Raw genomic sequence first — 26,188 nt, forward strand, 5'->3', positions numbered from 1 at the left:
CAGGGGAATGAGAGCATCAGCAACAAAGCCGACAACAGTTGCAGATATTGACTATGAGGCAACAGTCACTGAATGCAGCTCAACTAACTCAACACAGCTAGGATAGCTACTTATGTATTAGGAAATTTATTTTAAGGTAATAAAATGGCAGTAGTAATACCAGCAGTAGTAGCAAGAAGCAATAGTTACAATAGTAATATATATATATATATACAGTTGTACCCCACTTAACGCGGTCAATTGAACCCACAGGGTACCGCGTTAAGTGAAAACCGCGTTAAGTGAACAACAGAACATATGGGATTAATTCCAATAGAGACTGGCCCGACCCCCAAACTCCACTTTTTGACGACACACAACTATGTTGTAGTAAAAATATTATCTTAACTTTATGATGGTATGCACACACAATTAATAATTAAGAGAAATATCAATAATATTAGGTTTTTTAACACTTACATTAGTAGAAAAGATGGCTGGGCACACGGGGATGGGGGGTTGGTTCCGAGGCAGAGGGCAGATTATTGGCCCTCACCTGTATCACTTGTATCAATTGTATCACTATCCACCACAGAGGCTTGCAGGGCCTCTTTGTCAAACCCCTCAAAGTCCATATAAGGCCATATCCTCACTATAATTATCACTATCACTGACTTGGGCCGGCTGTGGTGGGTGGCGGGTGAAGAACTCGGTAATGTTTTGATGACTGGGCGACCTTGTGCGCATCGTGCCCGCGCCGCTTCCTGCGTATATGAGTAGATGAACCGCGTTAAGTGAAAGTTCGGTTCTGGCGAGGCACCGCGTATACGAGAAATCGCGTTAAGTGAAACCGCGTTAAGCGGGGTACAACTGTATATATATGAATGAATGAAAACGTATCAGAACTATTTCTTGAAAAACACAATATTTGACGACAAATCCTGTATATTCTTAGTAGTGGTGGTAGTTGTGGTAGTAGGAGTAGTAGTAGTTGTGGTAGTAGGAGTAGTAGTAGTTGTGGTAGTAGGAGTAGTAGTAGTTGTGGTTGTAGTATGGTAGGCTCCCTGGCCAGTACTATTGGGTGCTATGTAGCCTGTGATCCAATCTGTATAGGAAGAGACTCGAGTATAGACACCAATACGACCACAGGATGAGAACCCATAACCTAGGCCAAAGCTGACTACCCCAGCCACTGTATGTTCACAAGTAGATCCGTGGCGAGGCACCTGTTCTGTGAGAGGTCCTCCACTGTCACCCTGTAGGAGAAGAGGACGAGGGAGGTGAGAGATGGTCAGATGGTCCCCAAGAAAGAGGAAGAAGGGTGATGTATAGTTCTGAGGAGATAGGAAGGAAGGGTGAAGGGGGTGGTGATCAACGGTACAAGCAGGGTGAGGGGATGATCTTAGAGGGAGAGGAATCCTTACATTACTATCACACTATCCCGTCACCAACCTTAGGGGCACCAGAGATCTTATAGTTATCAAACAGACATCCTATCACCATCTAAAATTCCAAGGATCCTATACTGACCTGGCAGGAGTCCTTCTGTTTCTCTCCTGCACAAATCATGTCTTGGGTGATGCCAAGAGGGAGGGAGATACTGTTAACGAAGAAGGTGGAGCAGGAGAGGTGATCCACTACAGGTACAGTCACCTTCTGTAGAATCCTCGACATCTCCCTAGCGCCTGTGTGGATATATAGTTACAGGTAGTATCACTTACAGAATCCTCGATATCTCAGCACAAATAGTTACAGCTACAGGTACTCGTAAGTGTGGGTACAGTTGTTTGACCATCTTATGGAAATTATATTAATTCAGAAACAATAGAATACAGTTTCAGTGAAAGTTACAATAAGTAAAAGTACAACTGCAATATCTCTTAAAGTGTAATACAGTACAGTACAGTTAAGGGGGCTCAAACTGTGGATGTACCGAGAGTGTATCCCCAGCCAACCACTGTCAGGTTCTTATTGACGTAGTCCTCATCAGGATCTTGTGGGAGACAGGCAGGAAGGACCCTCTCTGTCAGCCTCGCCTGCAGGAGATAGTATTGTTTCATTCGTAGGGCTTGTATTTTAAGGATGTACCCTCTGTGTGTGTGTTTGTTTCCATAGAGTGGGAGTATATTGTTCTAAGACCTCTCTCTCTCTATCTCTCTGTCTATCTACAGGATATCTATCTATCTGTATTGTATATCATTATCTACAGATGTATCTACACTACTCATTGTTTCTCTACCCTCAATTTTCTTCCTTCTCTCTTTCTTTCCCATCCTTTTTGCCTATCTCCTCCTTCCCCTTCCTCCTTCCCTTCCCTTCTCATCACCACGTACCGGGGTCTTCAGTTTCACGAGGGCTATGTCATTGTACTTGTAGAATCCATGGTACTCTGGGTGGATCTTCATGTCTCCCAGTTCGATGAGCTGCTCTGCTGGGACCATCTGCACTGGCTCATCACCAGTTGGGAGGCCACGAGCAGCAGCTGGGAGGTCACGAGCAGCAGCTGGGAGGTCACGAGCACCAGCTGGGAGGTCACGAGCACCATCTGGAAGGATATTAGCACGATTTTCGGTGTCAGGAATGCTAGGAGACGAGTCAGACAAGGCCTCACCATCTCCCACATCAGATGCATCCTCTTCCAAGTCACCCAAGCCAAATCTATGGTCAGCAGCACGATCCTCCAGGCCACTAGTACGATTTACAAGACCAGGACCACCAGCTGTAAGGTTATTTGAGGGGTCAGCAGCATCCAGAAGGTCAGCAGCACGGTAGAGAGAGGCTGGAGTGGGACCCGTCAACACCTCAACCTCCTCAAGTGACTGGTGGATCCTGTCATGTTCACCGAGTCTGGCCCAATAGGTCATCCCTTCCCTGTATAAAACAACGGGCTGGTAACTCCCACATGAAGATCGTATTATAATAGTGGTACCTGAACCATAATAATGTAGAAGTATAACAATAACCTCATTTAACCTAAAGCTTCCTAAAACCCGATAAAACCTTCCAAAACCTCCTAAAACCCGATAAAACCTCCTAAAACCCGATAAAACCTTCCAAAACCCAATAAAACCTCCCAAAACCCAATAAAACCTCCTAATATCCGATAAAACCTCCAAAAACCCGATAAAACCTCCTAAAACCTGATAAAACTTGATAAAACCACCTAAAACCTTATAAAACCTAAAACCCGATTAAACCTAAAACCTTCCAAAACCCGATAAAACCCGATAAAATCTACTTAAACCTTCCAACACCCAATAAAACCTTCTAGAACCCAGAAAAACCTATTGAAACCTTCTAAAATATGGTGAAACTTATAATTAATAGATAATTTTATTTCCCTATTACAAATATGAGATGAATGGATGCCCTTAAACCTGCAAAACCTGCTCGTCCTTAAATTGAACCTCTGAATGACGAAAATTATGCCGTACTTAAACACTATTAAACCCTAGCTATATATCAAATTATACAGTATACGAAATAAAATGCATTACCTACCTGTATGCGAAGAGACAGTGAGCAGCGGTGAGGATGTAGTGAGGAGATATAAGAGTACCTCCACAGATGTAATTCATTGGTTTATTTGGCATTTTCGTCCCGATGATGGCCTAGTGTTGACGTGTGATGTCATCGGTCAAATTAGAATAATTCGTTATGCACAGATTTGTATTTTTTTTAATTGCAGTGTTTTATTAAATTTATATAGTACTACTTTTATCGCATGAGAGAGGGAGGGGATAGAGAAGAAAGGAGTGAAAGGAAAAAGGTTGGGGACTTAGAGAGAGAAGAGGAGGTGGAAAGGAGTGACAAAGACAGTGAAAGAAGAGAGGAAAAAGACAGAAAGAGAGAGAGAGAGGAGGGTAGGGAAGAAGTAAATAAGACAGTGACAACAGAGAGGGAGAAGGAGAGGATTGAGATAGAGAGAAATACATACCATGTGGGGAAACTCTCCCAGCCTAGCGTTAACTCCACCAATAATTAGCTGCTTCTCACTGACGCAGCCTCGTCCTTCACCTCTTCTCCAGTAGTGACTCCACGCCTCGCACACTGACACAGGAACACAGCAGCGAGGATACATGAGGGATACAGATATACAACATCAGGGATACATATATACAACATTATGGTAGCAGGGTGTAGTGTATGGCTAAGAAATACAGTATACGCACACACACACACACACACACACACACACACACATGATTACAGCAACTGAAACGAACTAACACTGCCGGAGAGATAACGCAAGTTCATCTGTACCAAAGAGATGGAGATAGAGAGACAGGGAGGAGGGAGGGGAGAGAAGAACTGCGAAATAGAAAGGAAATGTGTAGAGGAAGAGGAGAAAGAGAGAGGGGAAGGAGAGAGAGAGAGAGTGAGTCTACTCCAGATACACTCACTTGGTATATTCGTTGGTATACTTGCTATGTATATTCTGGGGTATACTTACATTCCCTGAGTATACTTCCTAAGTATACTTGTGTAAACTCGTTCCTTGGGTATATTTCCGCGATATATTCACATTCCCTGGGTATACTTCCTCCGTTAACTGCTAGGTATACTCACGTTCCTTGGCCACCAGATGAGGCTTTCTACAGCACACGTAGAGGTTTGAGTGATGAGGATGGCACAGCTTCACCACGCCCTCACGCTTCACCACGCCCCCGTCATTCAGGCACGCCCACACTTCCTCACAGTACCCAAACACGCCCCCGCCCATCTCACAGTCGTCCCCCGGCAGACCTAACCCGTACTTTACTGGGAATGGAATAATAATAATGAACAATAATAGATGGAATGCGTATCTACACTACTTATTTTGTTTTCACCTGAAAAGAAGTAGTATTGTTAAAAAATAGGAAGACAGAGGAGAGAGAGAGAACATACCCTCAGCGAAGGAGAGTCCCAACACACACGTCAACAGCTGAACGATCGTCCAATACATCCCTCTGGCTAACAAGTTAACTCAACACTGAGGGAAGACCAGCAGCAGCAACACTCACACCCGTCCTTCTTTGGTACTGGGTGACGTCATCTTATATCTCGCCAATCGGCATCAGTCTGGACAAAACACAAGGACGATGTTTACTGAAGCTATGATGTGCTACTATTAGTTTTGGTCCTCTTGCAAACCTTCTGCAGGCACCCTCCCCCGTGCTCCTCCTCCTACCCCGTGTTCCATCTCCTCCCCCGTGAACCTCCTCCTACCCCGTGCTCCTCCTCCTACCCCGTGTTCCTCCTCCTACCCCGTGTTCCTCCTCCCTACCTCCGTGCTCCTCCCTCCTACCCCGTGCCTCCTCCTCTCCCCATGCTCCTCCTCCTACCCGTGCTCCTCCTCCCCTACCCCGTGTTCCTCCTCCCTATCCCGTGCTGCTGCTCTCCTCCTCCCCATGCTCCTCCTCCCTCCCCTATCCCGTGTTCCTCCTCCTACCCCGTGCTCCCTCCTCCTCCTACCCCGTGCTGCCTCCTCCCCTGTGCTCCTCCTCCTCCTCCCCCGTACTCCTCCTCCTATCCTGTTCCTCCTCCTACCCCGTGCTCCTCCTCTACCCTGTGCTCCTCCTCCTACCCCGTCTCCTCCTCCTCCTCACTCCTCCTCCTACCCCGTGCTCCTCCTCCCCTACCCCTACTGCTCTCCTCCTACCCCGTGCTCTTCCCTCCTCCCTCGTGCTCCTCCTCCTACTGCTGCTCCTCCTATCCATGCTCCTCCTCCTCCCCACCGTGCTCCTCCTCCTACCCCGTGCTGCTCCTCCCTACCCATGCTCCTCCTCCCCTACCCCGTGCTCCTCCCTCCTCCTCCTCCCTCATGCTCCTCCTCCTACTCCGTGCTCCTCCTCCCCTCTCCTCCCTCCCCTACCCCGTGCTCCCTCCTCCTCCTCCTCCGTGCTGTTCCTCCTCCCCGTGCTGCTCCTCCTCCCCGTGCTCCTCCTCCTCCTCCTCCTCCCCCGTGCTGTTCCTCCTCCCCCTGCTCCTCCGCCAAGAGCGGGGGTGCCCCCAATGGTCCTTCCAGGGGTGGTGGTGCCCCTAGGAGCCTTCCCCGGGGCCGCAGCGCCCCCAGGTACCCTCCTTAGGGGTTACAGCGTTCCCAGGGTACCCCCAGCGCCTGCAACGTCGCTAGGTGCCCACCCAGGGTCGCCTGTGCCCCCAAAGACCCTACCAAAGCGAGTGGCGATCCTGGAGCGCTGCCAGGGGCGGCGTCTCTCCAAGAAGCCCTCCTAAGGGCGGCCGCACCCACAGGGACCCTCCCAATGGTGGCGTCGCTCCCAGGGGCTCTCTTAGGGGCCCTCCCAAAGGCAGTGTCGTCCCCAGGGGTCATCTCAGGCGGCACTTAGGCCCTTTTGAGGGTGTCGGCGCTCCTAGGGGCCCTACCAGGGCAGCATTGCTCAGTGAGAAGAACAATCAATATTATGAGAGTGAGGGAAGGACATGCGGTGATGTGGAGGATGAGGAAAGGTTATGCGGTGTTTTGCAGGAGTTAGGAAGGATATGAAGTGATGTGCTCCATCTCCTCCTCGTGTTCCTCCTCCTCCCCTTCCTCTCCCTCGTGATCCTCCTCCTCCTTCTCGTGCTTCTCCTCTCCCTGCCTCCTCCTCCCTTGCTCCTCCTTCTCCCTCTTGCTCCTCCTCCTCCCTCGTGTTGCTCCTCCTCCCCATGCTCCTCCTCTTTCTCCCTCGTGCTCCTCCTCCTCCCTCGTGCTAACCTCCTCCCCATGCCCTCCTCTTCCCTCGTGCTCCCTCTCCTCCCCGTGCTCCTCCTCTTCCTCCCTCATGCTCCTCCTCCTCCCTCGTGCTAAACCTCCTCCCCGTGCTCCCTCTTCCTCCCTCATGCTCCCCCTCCTCCCCATGCTCTTCCCTCCTTCCTCCTCATCTCCCCTTCCTCCCTCATGCTCCCTCCTCCCCCCTGCTCCTCCTCCCTTGTTCCCTCTCCCATGCTCCTCCTCCTCCCTTGTTTCCTCCTCTCTCCCTCATGCTCCTCCTCTCCTCCCCTCAGGCTCCCCCTCTCCCTAGCTCCCTCCCTCCTCCCCTCATGCTCCTCCTCCCTCCTCATGCTCCTCCTCCTCCCTCGTGCTCCCCTCCTCCCTCGTGCTCTCCCTTCTCTCCCATGCTCCTCCTCCTCCCCGTGGTCCTCCTCCTCCCTCGTGCTCCCTTCCTCCCTGTAGTGTCCCTCCTCCTCCTTGTGCTCTCCTCCTCCCCTCGTGCTCCCCCTCCTCCCTCTGCCTCTCCCTTCTCTCCCATGCTCCCTCTTCCTCCCCATGCCTCCTCCTCCCTCCCTCATGCTCCCCTCCCCTTCATGCTCCCCTCCTCCCTCGTGCTCCCCCTCCTCCCTCATGCTCCTCCTCCTCCCTCATGTTCCTCCTCCTCCCCCATGCTCTCCCTCTTCCTCCCCGACTCCTCCTCCCTCCCTCATGCTCCTCCTCCTCCCCTCGTGCTCCTCCTCCTCCCCTCGGCTCCTCCTCCTCCCTCATGTTCCTCCTCCCCATGCTCCTCCCTCTTCCTCCCACGTGCTCCCTCCTCCCTCCTGCCCCCTCCTCCCTCGTGCTCCTCCTCCTCCCTCAGTTCCTCCCTCCTCCCCATGCTCTAGTTTTCCTCCCATGCTCCCCTCCTCCCCTGCTCCCTTCCTCCCTCGTGCTCCTCCTCCTCCCTCGAGTTCCTCCTCCTCCCCATGCTCCTCCTCTCTTCCTCCCGTGCTCCCCTCCTCCCCTCGTGTCCCTCTTCCTCCTTGTGCTCCCCCTCCTTCCTCGTGTTCCTCCTCCTCCCTCGTGCTCCCCCCTCCTCCCTCGTGCTCCCCTCCCTCGTGCTCCCCTCCTCCCGTGCTCTCTTCCTCCCTCATGCTCGCCCTCCTCCCTCATGCTCCTCCCCCCTCCTCGTGTTCCCCCTCCTCCCCTCGTATTCCTCCTCCTCCCCCATGCTCCTCCTCTTCCTCCCACATGCTCCCCCTCCTCCCTCGTGTCGCCCTCCTCCCTCGTGCTCCTCCCTCCTCCCTCGTGTTCTCCTCCTCCCCCATGCTCCCTCCTCTTCTCCCGTGCTCCCTCCTCCCCTCATGCTCCCCCTCTTCCCTCGTGATCCTCCTCCTCCCTCGTGCTCCCCTCCCCCTCCCCTCCAGCTCCCCCTCCTCCATCGTGCTCCCCCCTCCTCCATGCCTCCTCCTCCCTTCCCCTCCCATCGTGCTCCTCCTATTCCTCCCTCGTCCTCCTCCTCCCTCCTCCCCTCGTGCTAATCCTCCTCCCCCGTGTCCTCCTCCCCGTGCTCCCTCCTCTTCTCCTCGTGCTCCTCCTCCTCCCTCGTGCTCCTCCTCCTCCCTCGTGCTCCTCCTCGTCCCTTCGTGTTCCTCCTCCTCCCATGCTCCTCCCTCTTCCTCCCTCATGCTCCTCCTCCTCCCTCGTGCTCCTCTCCTCCCCATTCTCCCCCCTCCTCCCTTGCCCTCCCCCTTCTCCCTCATGCTCCTCCTCGTCCTCGTGCTCCTCTTCTCCCTGTGCTCTCCTCCTCCCTCGTGCTCCTCTCCCTCTCCCCTCATGCTCCTCCTCCTCCCATTCTCCCCCTCCTCCCCTTGCCCTCCCCCTTCCCTCGTGCTCCTCCTCCTCCCTCGTGCTACTCTTCCTCCCCTCATGCTCCCTCCTCCCTCGTGCTCCTCCTCTCTCTCATGCTCCCCTCCCCTCCTTCGCCTCCCCCTCCCCATTCTCCCCCTCTCCCCTCGTGCCCTCCTCCCTCATGCTCCCCTTCCTCCCCATGCTCCTCCTCCTCCTCCTCCTCCCTCCTCCCCCATGCTCTCCCTCTCCCTCATGCTCCCCCCCCTCCTCCCTCGTGCTCCCCTCCTTCTGTGCTCCTCTCCTCCCTCCTCCCCCTCCTCCCCTCCATGCTCTCCCTCCTCCCTCATGCTCCTCCTCGTCCTCCTTCATCCTCCCCCTCCTCCCTAGTGCTCCTCCTCCCCTCCCTCATGCTCTCCTCTCCCCCAGTGCTCTCCCTCCTCCCTCTGTGCTCCCCCTGCCTCCCTCGTGCTCCCTCCTCCTCTTGTGCTCCCTCCTCCTCCCCTCGTGCTCCCTCCTCCTCCCCTCGTGCTCCTCCTCCTCCCTCGTGCTCCCCCCTCCTCCCTTGTGCTCTTCTTCCCTCCCTCGTGCTCCTCCCTCCTCCCCTCGTGTTCTCCTCCCCATTGCCTCCTCTTCCTCCCTCGTGCTCCTCCTCCTCCATCGTCCCTCCTCCTCCTGCCTCTTCCTCCCTCGTGCTCCTCCTCCTCCTTCGTGCTCCTCTCTCCTTCGTGCTCCTCCTCTCCTCATGTCTCTTTTCTCCATGCTCCTCCTCCTTCCTCCCTCGTGCTCCTCCTCCTCCCTCGTGCTACCCTCTCTCCCATGCTCCTCCTTCTCCTTCTGCTGCTCCTCCTCCTCCCTCAGTCTCTACTCTCCCGTTCTCCTCCTCCTCCTCCCTCATGTTCTCCTCCTCCCTCTGTGCTCCCCTTCCCCCTGCTCCTCCTCCTCCCTCGTGTTCCCTCCCCTCGTCCTCCTCCTCCTCCCTCATGCTCCCCTCCTCCCTCATGCTCTCCTCCTCCCCATCATTTCTCCTCCTCTCCTCCCCATGCTCTCCCTCCCCTCGTGCTCCCTGTCTCCCTCGTCTCCTCCTCCTCCCCTCATGTTCCCTTCCTCCCCTCATGCTCCTCCTCCTCCTTCATGCTCCTCCTCCTCCTCATTGCTCCTCCTCCTCCCTCATGCTCCCTCTCTCCCCTCATCCTCCTCCTCCCCCTCCTTCCATGCTCCCCTCCCCTCCCATTGTTCCTCTTCTTCCCCTTCTCCCCCTCCCTGTGTTCCTCTTCTCCCTCATGTTCCTCCTCTCCCCGTGCTCCCCCTCCCCTCATGCTCCTCCTCCTCCTGCATTCTCCTCCCTCTCCCTTGCCTCCCCTCCTCCCTTGTGCTCCTCCTTCTCCCCTCTTGCCTCCCTCCTCCCCTCATGTCCTCCTCCTCCCCCATGCTCCCACCTCCTCCCTCATGCTCCTCCTCCTCCTCGTGCTTCTCCTCCTCCCTTGTGCTCCCCTCCTCCCTTGTGCTCCTCCTTCTCCCTCTTGCTCCTCCTCCTCCTCGTGTTCCTCCCTCCTCCCCATGCTCCTCCTCCTCCCTCGTGCTCCTCCTCCTCCTCGTGCTTCTCCTCCTCCCTTGCCTCCCCCTCCTCCCTTATGCTCCCTCTTTCTCCCCTCGTGCTCCTCCTCCTCCCCATGCTCCTCCTCTTCCCTCATGCTCCTCCTCCTCCCCATGCTCCTCCTCTTCCTCCCTCATGCTCCTCCTCCTCCCTCATGCTTCCTCCCCCCATGCTCCCCCTCTTCCCCCTCCCTCATGCTCCTCCTCCTCTCTCATGCTCCCCTCCTCCATGCTCCTCCTCCTCCCTCATGCTCCTCTTCCTCCCTCATGCTCCTCCTCCCCTCGTATTTTCCTCCTCCCCATGCTCCCTCCCTCTTCCCTCCCCATGCTCCTCCCTCCTCCCCTCATGCTCCTCCTCCTCCCCATGCTCCCCTCTTCCTCCCTCAGTGCTCCTCCTCCATCGTCTCTCTCCTCCCTCATGCTCCCCCTCCCTCGTGCCTCCTCCTCCCCTCGTGCTCCTCTTCCTCCCTCGTGCTCCTCCTCCCCTCTATTTCTCCTCCTCCCCCGTGCTCCTCCTCTTCCTCCCCCGTGCTCCTCCTCCTCCCTGCTCCTCCTCCTCCCCCGTGCTCCCTCCCTCCTCCTTGTGTTCCTCCTCCTCCCTCATTGCTCCCTCCTCTCTCCTCATGCTCCCCTCCTCCCTAGTCCTCCCTCCCTCCTCCCCTCTCCTCCTCCTCCTCCCTCATGCTCCTCCTCCTCCCTCGTCCCCTCTCCCTCATGCCTCTCCTTCTCTCCCCTGCCTCCTCCTCCCCATGCTCCTCTTCTCCTCCTCATGCTCCCCCTCCTCCCTAGTGCTCCTCCTCCCCTCCCTCATGCTCCTCCTCCTCCTCATGCTCCCTTCCTCCCCTCGTGCTCCTCCCTCCCCTTCATGCTCCCCTCCTCCTCCCTCGTGCTCCCCCCTCCTCCCTCATGCTCTCCCTTCTCTCCCATGCTCCTCTTCCTCCCTCATTCTCCTCCTCCTCCCTCCATGCTCTTCCTCCCCTCATGTCTCCTCCTCCCCGTGCTCCTCCTCCTCCCTCATGCTCCCCCTCCTCCCTCGTGCTCCTTCTCCTCATGCTCCCCTCCTCCCCTCGTGCTCCTCCTTCGTGCTCCCCATCCTCCCTCATTGCTCCCCTCCTCCCTCGTGCTCCTCCTCCTCCCTCGTGTTCCTCCTCCTCCCCCCATGCTCCTCCTCTTCTCCCACTGCTCCCCCCTCCCTCGTGCTCCCCTTCTCCCTCGTGCTCCTCTTCCCTCCCTTGTGCTCCCCCTCCTTCCTCATTTCCTCCTCCTCCCCTCATGCTCCCCCTCCTCCCCTCGTCCTCCCCTCCTCCCTCATTCTCCTCCTCCTCCTTGTATTTCCTCCTCCTCCCCCCATGCTCCTCCTCTTCCTCCCACGTGCTCCCCTCTTCCCCTCGTGATCCTCCTCCTCCCTCATGCTCCCCCTCCTCCCCTGGTACTCCCCTCCTCCCTCATGCTCCCTCCTCCCTCATGCTCCTCCTCCTCCCTCCCCTCATGCTCCCTCCTCTTCCTCCCTCATCCTCCTCCTCCTCCTCCCTCATGCATCCTCTCCCCATGCTCCTCTCTTCCTCCCTCATTCTCCTCCTCTTCCCTCATGCTCCTCCTCCTCCCTCATGCTCCTCCCCTTTCCCTCGTGTTCCTCCTCCTCCCCATGCTCCTCCTTTCCTCCCTCATGCTCCTCCTCCTCCTGTGCTCCTCCTCCTCCCCCGTTCTCCCCCTCCTCCCTTGCCTCCCCCTTCTCCCTCGTGCTCCTCCTCCTCCCTCATGTCCTCTCTTCCTCCCCTCATGCTCCTCCTCCCTCATGCTCCTCTCTTCCTCCCTCGTACTCCTCCTCCTCCCTCATGCTCCCTTCCTCCCTCATGCTCCTCCTCCTCCCCATTCTCCCCCTCTCCTCCCTTGCTTCCTCCCCTTCTCCCCTCATGCTCCTCCTCCTCCCTCATGCTCCTCTTCCTCCCTCATGCTCCTCCTCCCTCATGCTCCTCCTCCTCTCTCGTGCTCCCCCTCCTCCCCTCATGCTCCCCCCTCCTTCATGCTCCCCTCCTCCCTCATGCTCCCCCTCCTCCCTCATTCTCCCCTTCCCCCATGCTCCTCCTCCTCCCTCCCCTCCTCCCCTCTGCTCCTTCTCCTCCCCATGCTCCCCTCCCTTCCCCTCATTCTCCCCTTCCTCCCTCGTGCTCTCCCTCTCCCTCGTGCTCTCCTTCTCTCCCCATGCTCCCCTCCTCCTTCGTGCTCCCTCTCCTCCCTCCATGCTCCCCCTCTCCTCGTGCTCTCCCTCCTCCCCGTGCTCCTCCTCTCCTCCTTCATCCTCCCCCCTCCTCCCACCTCCCTCCCCTCCTCCCTCGTGCTCCTCCTCCCCTCATTGCTCCCCCTCCTCCCTCATGCTCCTCCTCCTCCTCCTTCATGCTCCCCTCCTCCCTCGTGTCCTCCCTCCTCCCCTCGTGCTCCTCCCTCCTCCCCTCATGCTCCCCTCCTCCCTCATGCTCTCCCTCCTCCCCATGTTCCTCCTCTCTCCCATCCTCCTTCCTCCTCCCCTCATGCTCCCTGTCCTCCCTCGTACTCCTCCTCCTCCTTTGTGCTCCTCCCTCCTCCTTCATGCTCCTCCTCCTCCCCTCATGCTCCTCCCTCCTCCCTCATGCTCCTCCTCTCCCTCATGCTCCCCCTCCTCACGTCTCCTCTTCCTCCCTCGTGCTCTCCTTCTACGTGCTCCCTCCTCTTCCTTCCTGCTCCTCTTCTCCCTCGTGCTCCTCCTCCTCCCTCATGTTCCTCCTCCTCCCCATTGCTCCTCCTCTTCCTCCCTCGTATTTCCTCCTCTCCTCCCTCGTGCTCCTCCTCCCCCCTCGTGTTCCTCCTCCTCCCCCGTGCTCCTCCTCTTCCTCCCCATCCTCCCCTCCTCCCTCATGCTCCCCTCCTCCCTCGGCCCTTCTCCTCCTCCCCTCATTCTCCCCTTCTCCTCATGCTCCTCTTCCTCCCCTTGTACTCCCTCTCCCTCATTTCCTCCTCCTCCCCTCCATTTCCTCCTCTCCTCCCCCATGCTCTCCTCTTCCTCCCTCATCTCCTCCTCCCCTCCCCTCATGCTCCTCCTCCTCCCCTCATGCTCCTCCTCCTCCCTCATGTTCCTCCTCTCCCCCATGCCTCCCCTTTTCCTCCCCTCATGCTCCCTCCTCCTCCCCTGTCTCCTCCCTCTCCCCATTCTCCCCCTCCTCCTTGCCCTCCCCCTTCTCCCCTCATGCTCTCCTCTCCCTCATGTCCTCTTCCTCCCTCACGTGCTCCTCCTCCCTCGTGCTCCTCTTCTCCCTCGTGCTCCTCCTCCTCCCTGCTCCCTCTCCTCCCATCCTCCTCCTCCCTCGTGCTCCTCCTCTCCTCGTGCTCCCCCTTCTCCCCTCATGCTCCTCTTCCTCCCTTGTGCTCCCCTCCTCCCTGTTTCCTCCTCCTCCCCTCGCTCTCCTCCTCCTCCCCTCGTGTTCCTCCTCCTCCCCCCATGTCTCCTCTCTTCCTCCCATGCTCCCCTCTCCCCTCGGCTCCTCCTCCTCCCCTCATCCTCCCCCTCCTCCTCATGCTCCCTCCTCCCCTCCTCCCCCATTATTCTCCTCCTCTTCCTCCCCTCATGCTCCTCCTCCCTCCTCCCTCACTACTCTCCCCTCCCCCATGCTCCCTTCCCTCCCCGTACTCCTCCTCCCCCCATGTCCCCTCCTCCCCCATGCTCCTCCTCCCCCCATGCTCCTCCTCTTCCTCCCTCGTGCTCCTCCTCTCCCTCATGCTCCCCTCCTCCCCTCCTCATGCTCCTCCTCTCCCCTCATGTTTCCTCCTCCTCCCCCGTGCTCCTCCTCCTCCCTCATGCTCCTCCTTCCTCGTGCTCCTCCTCCTCCTTCGTCTTCTCCTTCCTCGTGCTCCTCCTCCTCCCCTCGTGCTCCTCTTCCTCCCCTCGTGCTCCTCTTCCTCCCTCATGCTCCTCCTTCCTCGTGCTCCTCCTCCTCCTTGTTCTTCTCCCTCCCCTCGTGCTCCTCTCTTCCCCTCGTACTCTCCTCCTTCGTGCTTCTCCTCCTCCTCATGCTCCCCCTCCTCCTCATGCTCCCTTCTCCTCCCCTCATCTCCTCCTCCTCTTGTGCCCCCCCTTCCTCCCTTGTGTCCTCCCTCCTCCTCATTTCCTCCTCCTCCTCATCTCCCTCCCTCCTCCTTCGTGCTCCTCCTCCTCCCTCGTACCCCCTCCTCCCTCATGCTCCTCCTCCTCCTCCCCCATTGTGCTCATCCTCTTCCTCCCTCATGCCTCCTCCTCTCCCTCATGCTCCCCTCTCCCCCATGCTCCTCCTCTCCCGCATGCTCCCCCTCCCCATGCTCCTCCTCTTTCTCCCTCATGCTCCTCCTCCTCCTTCGTACTTCTCCCTCATCCCTCGTGCTCCCTCTCTTCCCTCATCCTTCCTCCTCCTTCGTGCTCCTCCTCCTCCCTCATGCTCCCCTCCTCCCTCGTGCTCCCCCTCCTCCCTCGTCCTCTCCTCCTCCTTGTGCCCCCCTTCCTTCCTCGTGCTCCCTCCTCCTCCCCTCGTATTCCTCCTCCTCCCTCATGCTCCTCCTCCTCCCTTGCTCCTTCTCTCCTCCCCTCATGTCCTCCTCCTCCCCTCTGCTCCTCCTCCTTCATGCTCCCCCTCCTCCCTCATGCTCCCCCTCCTCCCCGTGCTCCCTCCTCCTCCCCCCGCTACCCCTTCCTCCTTGTGCTCCCCTCTCCTCATTCCCTCCTCTCTCCCCTCATGCTCCTCTCCCCTCAGCTCTCTTCCTCCTTCATGCTCCCCTCCCCTCCCTCATGCTCCTCCTCCTCCTCATGCTCCCCCTCCTCCCCTCATGCTCCCCTCCCTCATGCTCCTCCTCCTCCCCCATGCCTCCCCTTCCTCCTGTGCTCCCCCCTCCTCCCTCATGTTCCTCCTCCTCCCTCATGCTCCCCCTCCTCTCATGTTCCTCCTCTCCCTCATTCTCCCCCTCCTCCCCTCATGCTCCCCTCCTCCTCATGTCTCCTCCTCCCTCCTGCTCCCCTTCATCCTCGTGTTCCTCCTCCTCCCTCATGCTCCTCCTCCTCCTTCGTGCTCCCCCCTCCTCCTCATGCTCCCCCTCCTCCCCTCATGCTCCTCCTCCTCCCTCGTGCTCCCTCCTCCCTCATTCCTCCTCCTCCCTCATGTTCCTCCTTCTCCCCGTGCTCCTCCTCCTCCCTCATTCTCCCCTCCTCCCTCATGTCCTCCTCCTCCCCTCGTGCTCCTCCCTCCTCTTCATGCTCCCCCCTCCTCCTCCTTCTCCTCCCCTCCTCCCTCATGCTCCCCCTCCTCCCCTCCTTCTCCTCCTCCTCCCTCATGCTCCTCCTCCTCCTCCCATGCTCCCCTCTCCCTCATGCCTCTCCTCCTCCCCTCATGTTCCTCCCTTCTCCCCCATGCTCCTCCTCCTCCCTCATGCTCCCCCCTCCTCCCCTCATGCCTCTCCTCCTCCCTCATGCTCCTCCTCCTCCCTTCATGCTCCCCTCCTCCCCTCCTTGCTCCTCTCCTCCCTTGTGCTCCTCCTCCCCCCCTCATTGCTCCCCTCCCCCTCGTGCTCCTCCTCCTCCCTCGTGCTCCTCCTTCTCCCCGTGTCCACCTCCTCCCTCGTGCTCCCCTCCTCCCCTCATGTCCTCCTCCTCCCTCATGCTCCCCTCCTCCCTCGTGCTCCCCTCCTCCCTCATGCTCCCCCTCCTCCCCTCGTGCCTCTCCTCCTCCTCGTGCCTCTCCCTCTCCTCCCTCTGTTCCTCCTTCTCCCATTGCTCCTCCTCCTGTGCTCCTCCTCCCCCCCTCATGACCCCCTCCCCTCGTGCTCCCTCCTCCATGTTCCTCCTTCCTCCCCCCCTCCTCCCTCATGCTCCCCCTCCTCCCTCATGCTCCCCCTCCTCCATGTTGCTCCTCCTCCTCCCTCGTACTCCCCCTCCCCCTCGTGCTCCTCCTCCTCCCCTCATGCTCCTCCTTCTCCCCCCATGCTCCCCTCCTCCCTCGTGCTCCCCTCCTCCCTCATGCTCCCCTCCTCTCATGCTCCTCCTCCTCCCTGGTGCTCCTCCTCCTCCCCCGTATCCTCCTCCCTCATGCTCCTCCTCCTCCTCCCCCTCGTGCTCCTCCTCTCCTTCTCTCCTCGTGCTCCTCCTCCTCCCCTCATGCTCCTCCTCCTCCCTCATCCTCTCCTTTTCCCTCGTGCTCCTTTCTCCTCATTCTCCCTCTCCCCTCCCGTCTCCTCCCTTCTACGTGCTCCTCCTCTTTCTTCCTCATGCTCCTCTTCCTCCCTACATCTGCTCCTCCTCCCTCATATTCCTCCCCTCCCCCATGCCCTCCTCTCTTCTCCCTCGTATTTCTCTCCTCCTCCCCTCCGTCTCCTCCTCCCCCCTCATGTTCCTCCTCCCCCCGTGCTCCTCCTCTTCCCTCCCATGCTCCCCTCCTCCCCTGTGCTCTCCCCTCTCATGCTCCTCCTCCTCCCTCGTGCTCCCCCCTTCTCCTTCGTGCTCCCTTCCTCCCTTCCCTCCTCCTCGTTTTCCTCCTCCTCCCTCATTTCCTCCTCCTCCCTCGTGCTCCCCCTCCTCCCTCATGTTCCTCCTCCTCCCCGTGCTCCTCTCTTCCTCCCATGCTCCCCTCTCCCCTCGTACTCCTCCCTCCCTCATGTCTCCCCCCTCCTCCCTCATTGCTCCCCTCCTCCTTCTTCCTTGCTCTCCTCTTCCTCCCTCATGCTCCTCCTCCTCTCCCTCATGCTCCCCTCCCCTCCCCATTCTCCTCCTCCCCCACTCCTCTCTTCCTCCCTCATGCTCCTCCTCTCCTCCCATGCCTCCTCCCCATGCTCCTCCTCTTCCCTCCCTCATGCTCTTCTTCTCCCTCGTGCTCCTCTTCCTCCCCTCGTGCTCCTCCTTCCTAGTGCTCCTCCTCCTCCTTCTGCTTCCTCCTCCCCTCATTGTCTCTCTTCCCTCGTGCTCCTCCTCCTTCGTGTTCTCCTCCTCCCTCATTCTCCCCTCCTCCCTCGTGCTCCCCCCCTCCTCCCTCATCCTCCCTCCCTCCTCCTTGTGCCCCCTTCCTCCCTTGTGCTCCTCCCTCCTCCCTGTGTTCCTCCTCCTCCCTCTGCTCCTCCTCCTCCCTCGTGCTCCTTCTCCCCTCATCTCCTCCTCCCCTCGTACTCCTCCTCTCCTTCATGCTCCCTTCTCCCTCCTTGCTCCCCCTCCTCCCCTCGTGCTCCTCCTCCTCCCCCATCTCCCCTTCCTCCTTGTGCTCCTCTCCCTCATGTTCTCCTCTTCCCTCGTGCTCCTCTCCTCCCTCAGCTCCTCTTCCTCCTGTCCTCCTCCTGTCTCCTCCTCCCTCCTTGTCCCCCTCCTCCTCGTGTCCCTCACTCCCTCATTGCTCCCCTCCTCCTCGTGCTCCTCCTCTCCCCTCGTGCTCCTCCTCCTCCTTCGTGCTCCCCCTCCTCCCTCGTGCTCCTCTCCTCCCTCCTTGCTCCTCCTCCTCCCTCGTGCTGCCCCTCCTCCCCATTCTCCCCCTCCTCCCCTCCTTCTCCTCCTCCTCCCTCATGCTCCCTCCTCCCTCGTGCTCCTCCTCCTCCCTTCGTGCTCCCCCTCCCCTCCCCTCGTGCTCCCCCTCCTCCCTCCTTCTCCTCCTCCTCCCTCTGTGCTCCCCCTCCTCCCCTCACGTGCTCTCCTCCTCTCATGCTCCCTCCTCCTCCCCTCATTCCTCCTCCCCCTCGTGCTCCTCTTCCTCCCATCGTGCTCCTCCTTCTACCCCATGCTCCCCCTCCTCCCTCATGCTCCCCCTTCTCCCCTCAGTGCTCCCCCTCCTCCTCATTCTCCTCCTCCCCATGCTCCTCCTCCTCCTCGTGCTCCCCCTCCTCCTCGTTACTCCTCTCCTCCTTTTTCCCTCCCCCTCGTGCTCCTCCTCCTCCTCGTGCTCCTCCTTCTCCCCCATCTCCCCCTCCTCCCTCATGCTCCTCCTCCCTCATGTCCCCTCCTCCTCATGCTCCTCCTCTCCCTAGTGCTCTCTTCCTCCCCGTGCTCCCCCTCCTCCATCTTGCTCCTCCTCCTCCCCTGGTCCTCCTCCTCCTCCCCATCTCCCCTCCTCCCCTCATGTTCCTCCTCCTCCCCCTGCTCTCCCCTCATGCTCCCCCTCCCTCCCTCATGCTCCTCCTCCTCCTTCATCTCCTCTCTCCTCCCCTCATGTCCTCCTTCTCCCCGTGCTCCCCTTCTTCACTTCCTCCCTCGTGCTCCTCCTCCATCATTGCTCCCTCCTCCTCGTGTTCCTCCTCTCCCCCGTGCTCCTCTCTTCCTCCTTTGTCCCTCTCCTCTCTCGTGTTCCTCCTCTCCCCGTGCTCCCTCCTCCCTAGTGTCCTCCTCCCCTCTCATTACTCCTCCTCCTCCCTCATTTTCCTCCTCTCCCTCACCCCTCCTCCCTTAGTGCTCCCCCTCTCCCTCGTCTCCTCCTCCTCCCCCCATGCTCCTCCTCCCCCCTCATGCTCCTCATCCTCCCTCGTGCTCCTCCTCCTCCCCTCATTCTCCTCTCATCCCTCGTGTTTCCTCCTCCTCCCATGCTCCTCCTCCTCCTCCCTCATCTCCTCCTCCTCCCCTCATGCTCCACTCTCTCCCCCATGCTCCTCCTTCTCCGTGCTCCTCCTCCCCCGTGCCACCTCTTCCCTCATGCTCCCCCTCCTCCCCTCGTGCTCCTCCTCCTCCTCGTGTCCTCCTCCTCCCTCGCCTCTCCTCCTCCCCCGTTATCTCCTCCTCTCCTCGTTCCTCCTCCTCCTCCCTCGTGCTCCTCCTCCTCCCTCGTGCTCCTCTCCTCCCCTCATGCTCCTCCTCCTCCCCTCGTACCTCTCCTCTCCCCTCATTGCTCCTCCTTCCCATGCTCCTCCTCCCCTCCTTATTCCTCCTCCCTCTCCCTTGCTCCTCCTCTTCCTCCCTCTGTCTTCCTCCTCCTCCTCCCTCGTGCTCCTCCTCCTCCCTCCTTTCCTCCTGCTCCCCCATGCTCGCCCTCCTCCCTCATGCTCCTCCTCCCTCCCTCATCTCCCCTTCTCCCTTGTGCCCTCTTCCTCCTTGTACTCCCTCCTCCTCTGTCCTCCTCCTCCCCCTCCTCCCTTGTGCTCCTCCTCTTCCTCCCTCGTGCTCCTCCTCCTCCCTCGTTAATCCTCCTCCCATGTGCTCTCCTCCTCCTCGTGTCCTCCTCCTCCTCGTGCTCCTCCTCTCCTCGTGCTCCTCCTCCTCCCCCCGTGCTCCTCCTCCTCCCTCGTGCTCCTCCTCCTCGTGCTCCTCCTCCCCCATGCTCCTCCTCCTCCTCCCCTCCTCCTCCCTCGTGCTACCCTTCCTCCCTTGTGCTCCCCCTCCTCCCTCGTGCTCCTCTTTGGGAAGTAGATTATCGCCTTTTGGAAGTAGATTATCGACTTTTGGGTAATATTACCTAATTTTCTGAATTAGTTTATCATAGAAAACGGGAAATTTGTATCACAGAAAATGGAAATATCTACTTTCTGGGAAAGTGGGAAAGTTGGCTATCTACTTATTATAGAAAACGGAAATTTTTATCATAGAAAATGGGAAATATCTACTTTCCGGAAAGTTGGTTATTCTACTTTCCTGAAAAGTAGATTATCTACTTTTCGGGAAAAGTAGATTATCGCCTTTTGGGGAAAGTAGATTATTATCGACTTTTGCAATATTACCTAATTTTCTGAATTAGCTTTATCATAGAAACGGAAAATTTGTATCACAGAAAATGGGAAATATCTACTTTCTGGGAAAGTTGGTTATCTACTTATTATAGAAAACGAAATTTTTATCATAGAAAATGGGAAATATCTATCCGAAAGATATTCATTTCCGAAAAGTATTATCTATTTTTCGGGAAAGTAGATTATCGACTATCTGGGAAGTAGATTATCGACTTTGGGAAATATTACTTAAGTTTCCGAAGTAGATTATCATAGAAAAACGGGAAATTTGCATCACAGAAAAATGGGGAAATATCTACTTTTCTGGGAAAGTTGGTTATCTACTTATTATAGAAAACGGAAATTTTTATCATAGAAAATGGGAAATATCTGATTTCTCTCGAAAGTTGGTTATCTACTTTCCAGAAAAGTAGATAGATTTTTCACTTTTCGGGAAAGTAGATTATCGACTTTCCGGGGAAGTAGAGATTTTCGAATTTTGGGGGAAATATTACCTAATTTTGCGAAGTAGATTTCGTCATAGAAACGGAAATTTGTATCATAAACAATGGCAATATCTACCGAAGTTAAGATTCATTTTCCGAAAAAAGTAGATAGATTTTCATTGGAAAGTAGATTATCGACTTTTTCGGGGAAGCAGATTTTCGAATTTTGGGGAAGATACTAATTTTGCGAAGTAGATTATCATAGAAAACGGAAATTTGTATCATAAAAATGGGAAATATCTACTTTCCGGGAAAGTTGTTGATTTGATTTTCCCGAAAAAAAGTAGATAGATTTTCTACTTTTCGGGAAAGTAGATTATCCAATTTTTCGGGAAGTAGATTTTCGAATTTTGGGGAAATATTACGTAATTTTATGCTAGATTATCATAGAAAACGGAAATTTGTATCATAAAATCTGGGAAATATCTATCGAAAGAGTTATCTACTTCCTGAAACGTAGATAGATTTTCTACTAGAAAGTAGGATATCGAATTTTCGGGGTAGTAGATTTTCGAATTTTGGGGGGAAATATTACCTAATTTTGGCAAGCAGATTATCATAGAAAACGGGAAATTTGTATCATAAAAAATGGGGAAATATCTACTTTCCGGGAGAAAGTTGGTTATCTACTTTCCAGAAAAGTAGATTATTCATTTTCGGTGCTAGATTATCGCCTTTGGGAAAGCAGATTATCGATTCTTGGGTAATATTACTCAATTTTCTGAATTAGTTTATCAGGAAAACGGGAAATTTGTATCACAGAAAATGGGAAATATCTACTTTCTGGGAAAGTTGGTTATCTACTTATTATAGAAAACGGGAAATTTTTATCATAGGAAAATGGGGAAACATCTACTTTCCGAAAGTTGGTTATTCATTTTCAGAAAAGTAGATAGATTTTCATTTTCGGGAAAGTAGATTATCGACTTTTTCGGGGAAGTAGATTTTCGAATTTTGGGGAAATATTACCTAATTTTTATGGAAGTAGATTATCATAGAAACGGGAAATTTGTATCACAGAAAATGGGAAATATCTACTTTCTGGGAAAGTTGGTTATCAACTTATTATAGAAAACGGGAAATTTTTATCATAGAATGGGAAATATCTACTTTCCGAAAGTTGGTTTTCTGATTTCCAAAAGTAGATTATTCATTTTCGGAAAGCAGATTATCGCCTTTTGGGGAAAGAGATTATCGACTTTTGTGCATATTACCTAATTTTCTGAAATTAGTTTATCATAGAAAAACGCAAAATTTGTATCAATAGAAAAATGGGGAAAATATCTACTTTCTGGGGAAAGTTGGTTATCTACTTATTATAGAAAACGTGAAATTTTTATCATAGAAAATGGGAAATATCTACTTCTTCGAAAGTTACATTCATTTTCCAGAAAAGTAGATAGATTTTCTACTTTCGAAAGTAGATTAACAATTTTCGAAGTAGATTTTCGAATTTTGGGGGAAAGTTATTACTTAATTTTTGGCAAGTAGATTATCATAGGAAACGAAATTTGTATCACAGAAAATGGAAATATTCACTTTCTGGGAAAGTTGGTTATCTACTTATTATAGAAAACGGAAATTTTTATCATAGAAATGGGAAATATCTACTTCCGAAAGTTATTATTCACTTTTCTCCAGAAAAAGTAGATTATCTACTGAGCAGATTATCGCCTTTTAAAGTAGATTATCGACTTTGTGTAATATTACCTAATTTTCTGAATTAGTTTATCATAGAAAACGGGAAATTTGTATCACAGAAAATGGGTTACTCACTTTCTGGGGAAAAAGTTGTTTATCTACTTCTTATTATAGAAAACGGGAAATTTTTATCATAGAATGGGAAATATCTACTTTCCGAAAGAGCTATCTACTTTCCAGAAAAGTAGATAGATTTTCACTTTTCGGAAAAGTAGATTATCGACTTTTCGGGGAAGTAGATTTTCGAATTTTGGGGGAAATATTACCTAATTTTGCGGAAGGATTATCATAGAAAACGGGAAATTTGTATCACAGAAAATGGGAAATATCTACTTTCTGGGAAAGTTGGTTATCTACTTATTATAGAAAACGGGAAAATTTTTATCATAGAAATAAATATCTACTTTCCGAAAGGGTTATTCACTTTCCCGAAAAAGTAGATAGATTTTCTACTTTCGGGGAAAGTAGAGATTATCGACTTTTCGGGAAGTAGATTTTCGAATTTTGGGGAAATATTACCTAATTTTGAGAAGTAGATTATCATAGAAAACGGAAATTTGTATCATAAAAATGGGAAATATCTACTTTCCGAAAGTTGGTTATCTACTTTCCCGAAAGTAGATGATTTTCTACTTTTCGGAAAGTAGATTATCCACTTTTTCGGGGAAGTAGATTGAATTTTGGGGAAATACATGTAATTTTGCGAAGTAGATTATCATAGAAAACGGGAAATTTGTATTGATAAAAATAGAAATATCTACTTTCCGGGAAAGGTTATTCACTTTCCGAAAAGTAGATAGATTTCACTTTTATGCGCAGATTATCGACTTTCGTGGAAGCAGATTTTTAACTCGGGGGAAATTTACGCAATTTTGCGAAGTAGATTATCACAAGGAAAACGGGAATTTGTATCATAAAAACTGGGAACATTCACTTTCCGTGAAAGTTGATTATTTGATTTTCCCGAAAAGTAGATAGATTTTCTACTTTTCGGGAAAGCAGATTATCCACCTTTTCGGGAAGTAGATTTTCGAATTTGGGGGAAATATTACGTAATTTTGCGAAGCAGATTATCAGTAGAAAACGGAAATTTGCGCACAAAAAATGTGGGAAATATCTACCTTTCCGAAAGTTGCTGGTTATCTACTTTTCCTGAAAAGTAGATAGATTTTCTACTTTTCGGGAAAGTAGAGATTATCGAGTTTTCGGGGTAGTAGATTTTCGAATTTTGGGGGAAAATATTACCTAATTTTACAAGCAGTCATCATAGAAAACGGGAAATTTGTATCATAAAAAATGGGAAATATCTACTTTCCGAAAGTTGTTGAGTTCACTTTCTCCAAAAGAGATAGATTTTTCTACTTTTCGAGAAAGTAGATTATCCACTTTTCGGGGAAGTAGATTTTTCGAATTTTGGGGGAAGACATGTACTTTTGCGAAGTAGATTATCATAGAAAACGGGAAATTTGTATCATAAAATGGGAAATATCTACTTTCCGAAAGTTGTTATCTACTTTCCAAAAAGTAGATAGATTTCTTCTTTCGTAGCAGATCGACTTTTCGGGAAGTAGATTGAATTTTAAAATATTATGTAATTTTGTAAGGACATCATAGAAAACGGGAAATTTGTAATTATAAAAATGGGAAATATCTACTTTCCGAAAGTTGGTTATTTACTTTCCCGAAAAAGTAGATAGATTTTCTACTTTCGGGAAAGCAGATTATCGACTTTTCGGGGAAGTAGATTGAATTTTGGGGGAAATATTACCTAATTTTGAAGTAGATTATCATAGAAAACGAGAAATTTGTATCATAAAAATGGGAAATATCTACTTTCCGAAAGTTGGTTATCTACTTTCCGAAAAGTAGATAATAGATTTTTCTACTTTTCGGGAAAGTATGATTATCGACTTTTCGGTGAAGTAGATTTTTCGGAATTTTTGTAGTTACTACCTAATTTTGCGAAGTAGATTATCACAGAAAACGGGGAAATTTGCATCACAGAAAATGGGAAATATTCACTTTCAAAGTTGGTTATCTACTTCATTATAGAAAAACGGAATTTTATCATAGAAAATAGAATATCTACTTTCCCGAAAGTTGGTTATTCATTTTCCTGAAAAGTAGATTATCGCCTTTTTTGGGAAAAAGTAGATTATCGACTTCTTGGGTAATATTACCTAATTTTCTTAATTAGTTTATCAAGCAGAAAACGGAAATTTGTATCACAGAAAATGGGAAATATCTACTTTCTGGGGAAAAGTTATTATCTAATTATAGAAAACGGTGGAAATATCTACTTTCCGGGAAAGTTGGTTATCTTTTCGAAAAGTAGATTATCTACTAGAAAAGTAGATTATCGCCTTTTTGGGAAAGTAGATTATCGACTTTTGGGAAATATTACCTAATTTTCTGAATTAGTTTATCATAGAAAACGGGAAATTTGTATCACAGAAAATGGGAAATATCTACTTTCTGGGAAAGTTGGTTATCTACTTATTATAGAAAATGGGAAATTTTTATCATAGAAAACGGGAAATATCTACTTTCCGGGAAAGTTGGTTATCTACTTTCCCGAAAAGTAGATAATCTACTTCGGTAGATAACCAACTTTCCAGAAAGTGAATTTCCTATTTTCTGTGATACAAATTTCCGTTTTCTATGATAATCTACTTCGCAAAAATTAGGTAATATTTCCCAAAATTCAAAATCTACTTCGAAGTCGATAATCTACTTTTTCGAAAAGTGAAAATCTTCTACTTTTCCGGAAAGTAGATAACCAACTTTCGGAAAGTAGATATTTCCATTTTCTATGATAAATTCCTTTTCTATAATAATGAATAACCAACTTTCCCAGAAAGTAGATATTTCCCATTTTCTGTGATACAAATTTCCGTTTTCTAATTCAGAAAATTAGGTAATATTACCCAAAAGTCGATAATCTACTTTCCCAAAAGGCGATAATCTACTTTCCCGAAAAGTAGATAATCTACTTTTCTGGAAAGAGATAACCAACTTTCCGGAAAGTAGATATTTCATTTTTTATGATACAAATTTCCCGTTTCTATGATAATCTACTTCGCAAAATTAGGTAATATTTCCTATTTCCCAAAATTCAATCTACTTCACCGAAAAGTCGATAATCTACTCCGAAAGAAAATCTATCTACTTTTGGGAAAGTAGATATCTTTCGGAAAGTAGATATTTCCCATTTTTATGATACAAATTCCGTTTTCTATGATAATCTACTTCGCAAAAATTACGTAATATTTCCCCAAAAATTCGAAAATCTACTTCCCGAAAAGTCGATCTACTTTCAAAGAAATAAACTACTTTTGGAAAGTAGATAACCAACTTTCCCGGAAAGTAGATATTCCATTTTTATACAAATTTCCCGTTTTCTATAATAATCTACTTCGCAAAATTACGTAATATTTCCCCAAAATTCGAAAATCTACTTCCCCGAGTGGATAATCTACTTTCCCAAGGAGAAAATCTATCTACTTTTTCGGGAAAATAGATAACAACTTCGGAAAGTAGATATTTCCCATTTTTATGATACAAATTTCCGTTTTCTATGATACTTCATAAAATTGGTAATATTTCCCAAAATTCGAAAATCTACTTCCCCGAAAAGTGGATAATCTACTTTCCCAATAGAAATCTATCTACTTTTCGGAAAGTAGATAACAACTTTCCGAAGTAGATATTGCCCATTGTTTGTGATACAAATTTCGTTTTCTATGATAATCTATCATAAAATTACGTAAATTTCCCCAAAATTCGAAAATCTACTTCCCCGAAAGTGGATAATCTACTTTCCGAAAAGTGAAAATCTATCTACTTTTCGGAAAGTAAATAAACAACTTTCCGGAAAGTAGATATTTCCCATTTTTATGATACAAATTTCCTTTCTATGATAATCTTGGAATTAGGTAATTTTAAGAAATCTACCGAAATGAAATCTACTTCGAGAGAGAAATGAAATTAACTTTCCGAAAGTAGATATTCCCAGTTTTTATGATACAAATTTCCGTTTTCTATGATAATCTACTTCCAAATTGCATAATAATATCTGCAAAATTCGAAAATCTATTTCCCCAGTGGTAATCTTTTGAAAATGTAAGAAATCTATCTACTTTTCAGGAAAATGTAACAACTTTCCGAAAGTAGATATTTCCCAGTTTTTTATGATACAAATTTCCCGTTTTCTGATAATCTA

The 26,188-nt window shown here is 51.8% G+C and overlaps 1 protein-coding gene across 1 annotated transcript; it reads right to left on the reverse strand.

The window, feature by feature from the left end:
• Positions 1-772: 772 nt before the first annotated feature.
• LOC121870979 (serine protease snake-like) lies at positions 773-5,143 on the reverse strand. Its single transcript, XM_042373379.1, has 8 exons — positions 4,870-5,143; positions 4,549-4,740; positions 3,917-4,029; positions 3,481-3,590; positions 2,313-2,850; positions 1,913-2,015; positions 1,510-1,664; positions 773-1,235 (listed from the first exon to the last, which is right to left on the reverse strand). Exons 1-8 carry the CDS (start codon positions 4,925-4,927, stop codon positions 885-887), a joined length of 1,620 nt encoding a protein of 539 aa, XP_042229313.1. The 5' UTR covers positions 4,928-5,143; the 3' UTR covers positions 773-884.
• Between the last annotated feature and the right edge of the window lie 21,045 nt (positions 5,144-26,188).

The sequence above is a fragment of the Homarus americanus genome, unplaced genomic scaffold, assembly GCF_018991925.1.
Source record: "Homarus americanus isolate GMGI-L3 unplaced genomic scaffold, GMGI_Hamer_2.0 scaffold40250, whole genome shotgun sequence".
NCBI lineage: Eukaryota > Metazoa > Arthropoda > Malacostraca > Decapoda > Nephropidae > Homarus > Homarus americanus.

What these genes read in the sequence shown, in the direction of transcription:
- LOC121870979 (XM_042373379.1), bottom strand. Translation starts at nt 4,927, where the DNA reads ATGTATTGGACGATCGTTCAGCTGTTGACGTGTGTGTTGGGACTCTCC. An exon ending in TCATCTGGTGGCCAAGGAAC is followed by an intron (nt 4,030 to 4,548) that starts GTGAGTATACCT and finishes TTCCTGTGTCAG; the next exon opens with TGTGCGAGGCGTGGAGTCAC. An exon ending in TGGGAGAGTTTCCCCACATG is followed by an intron (nt 3,591 to 3,916) that starts GTATGTATTTCT and finishes CGTCAACACTAG; the next exon opens with GCCATCATCGGGACGAAAAT.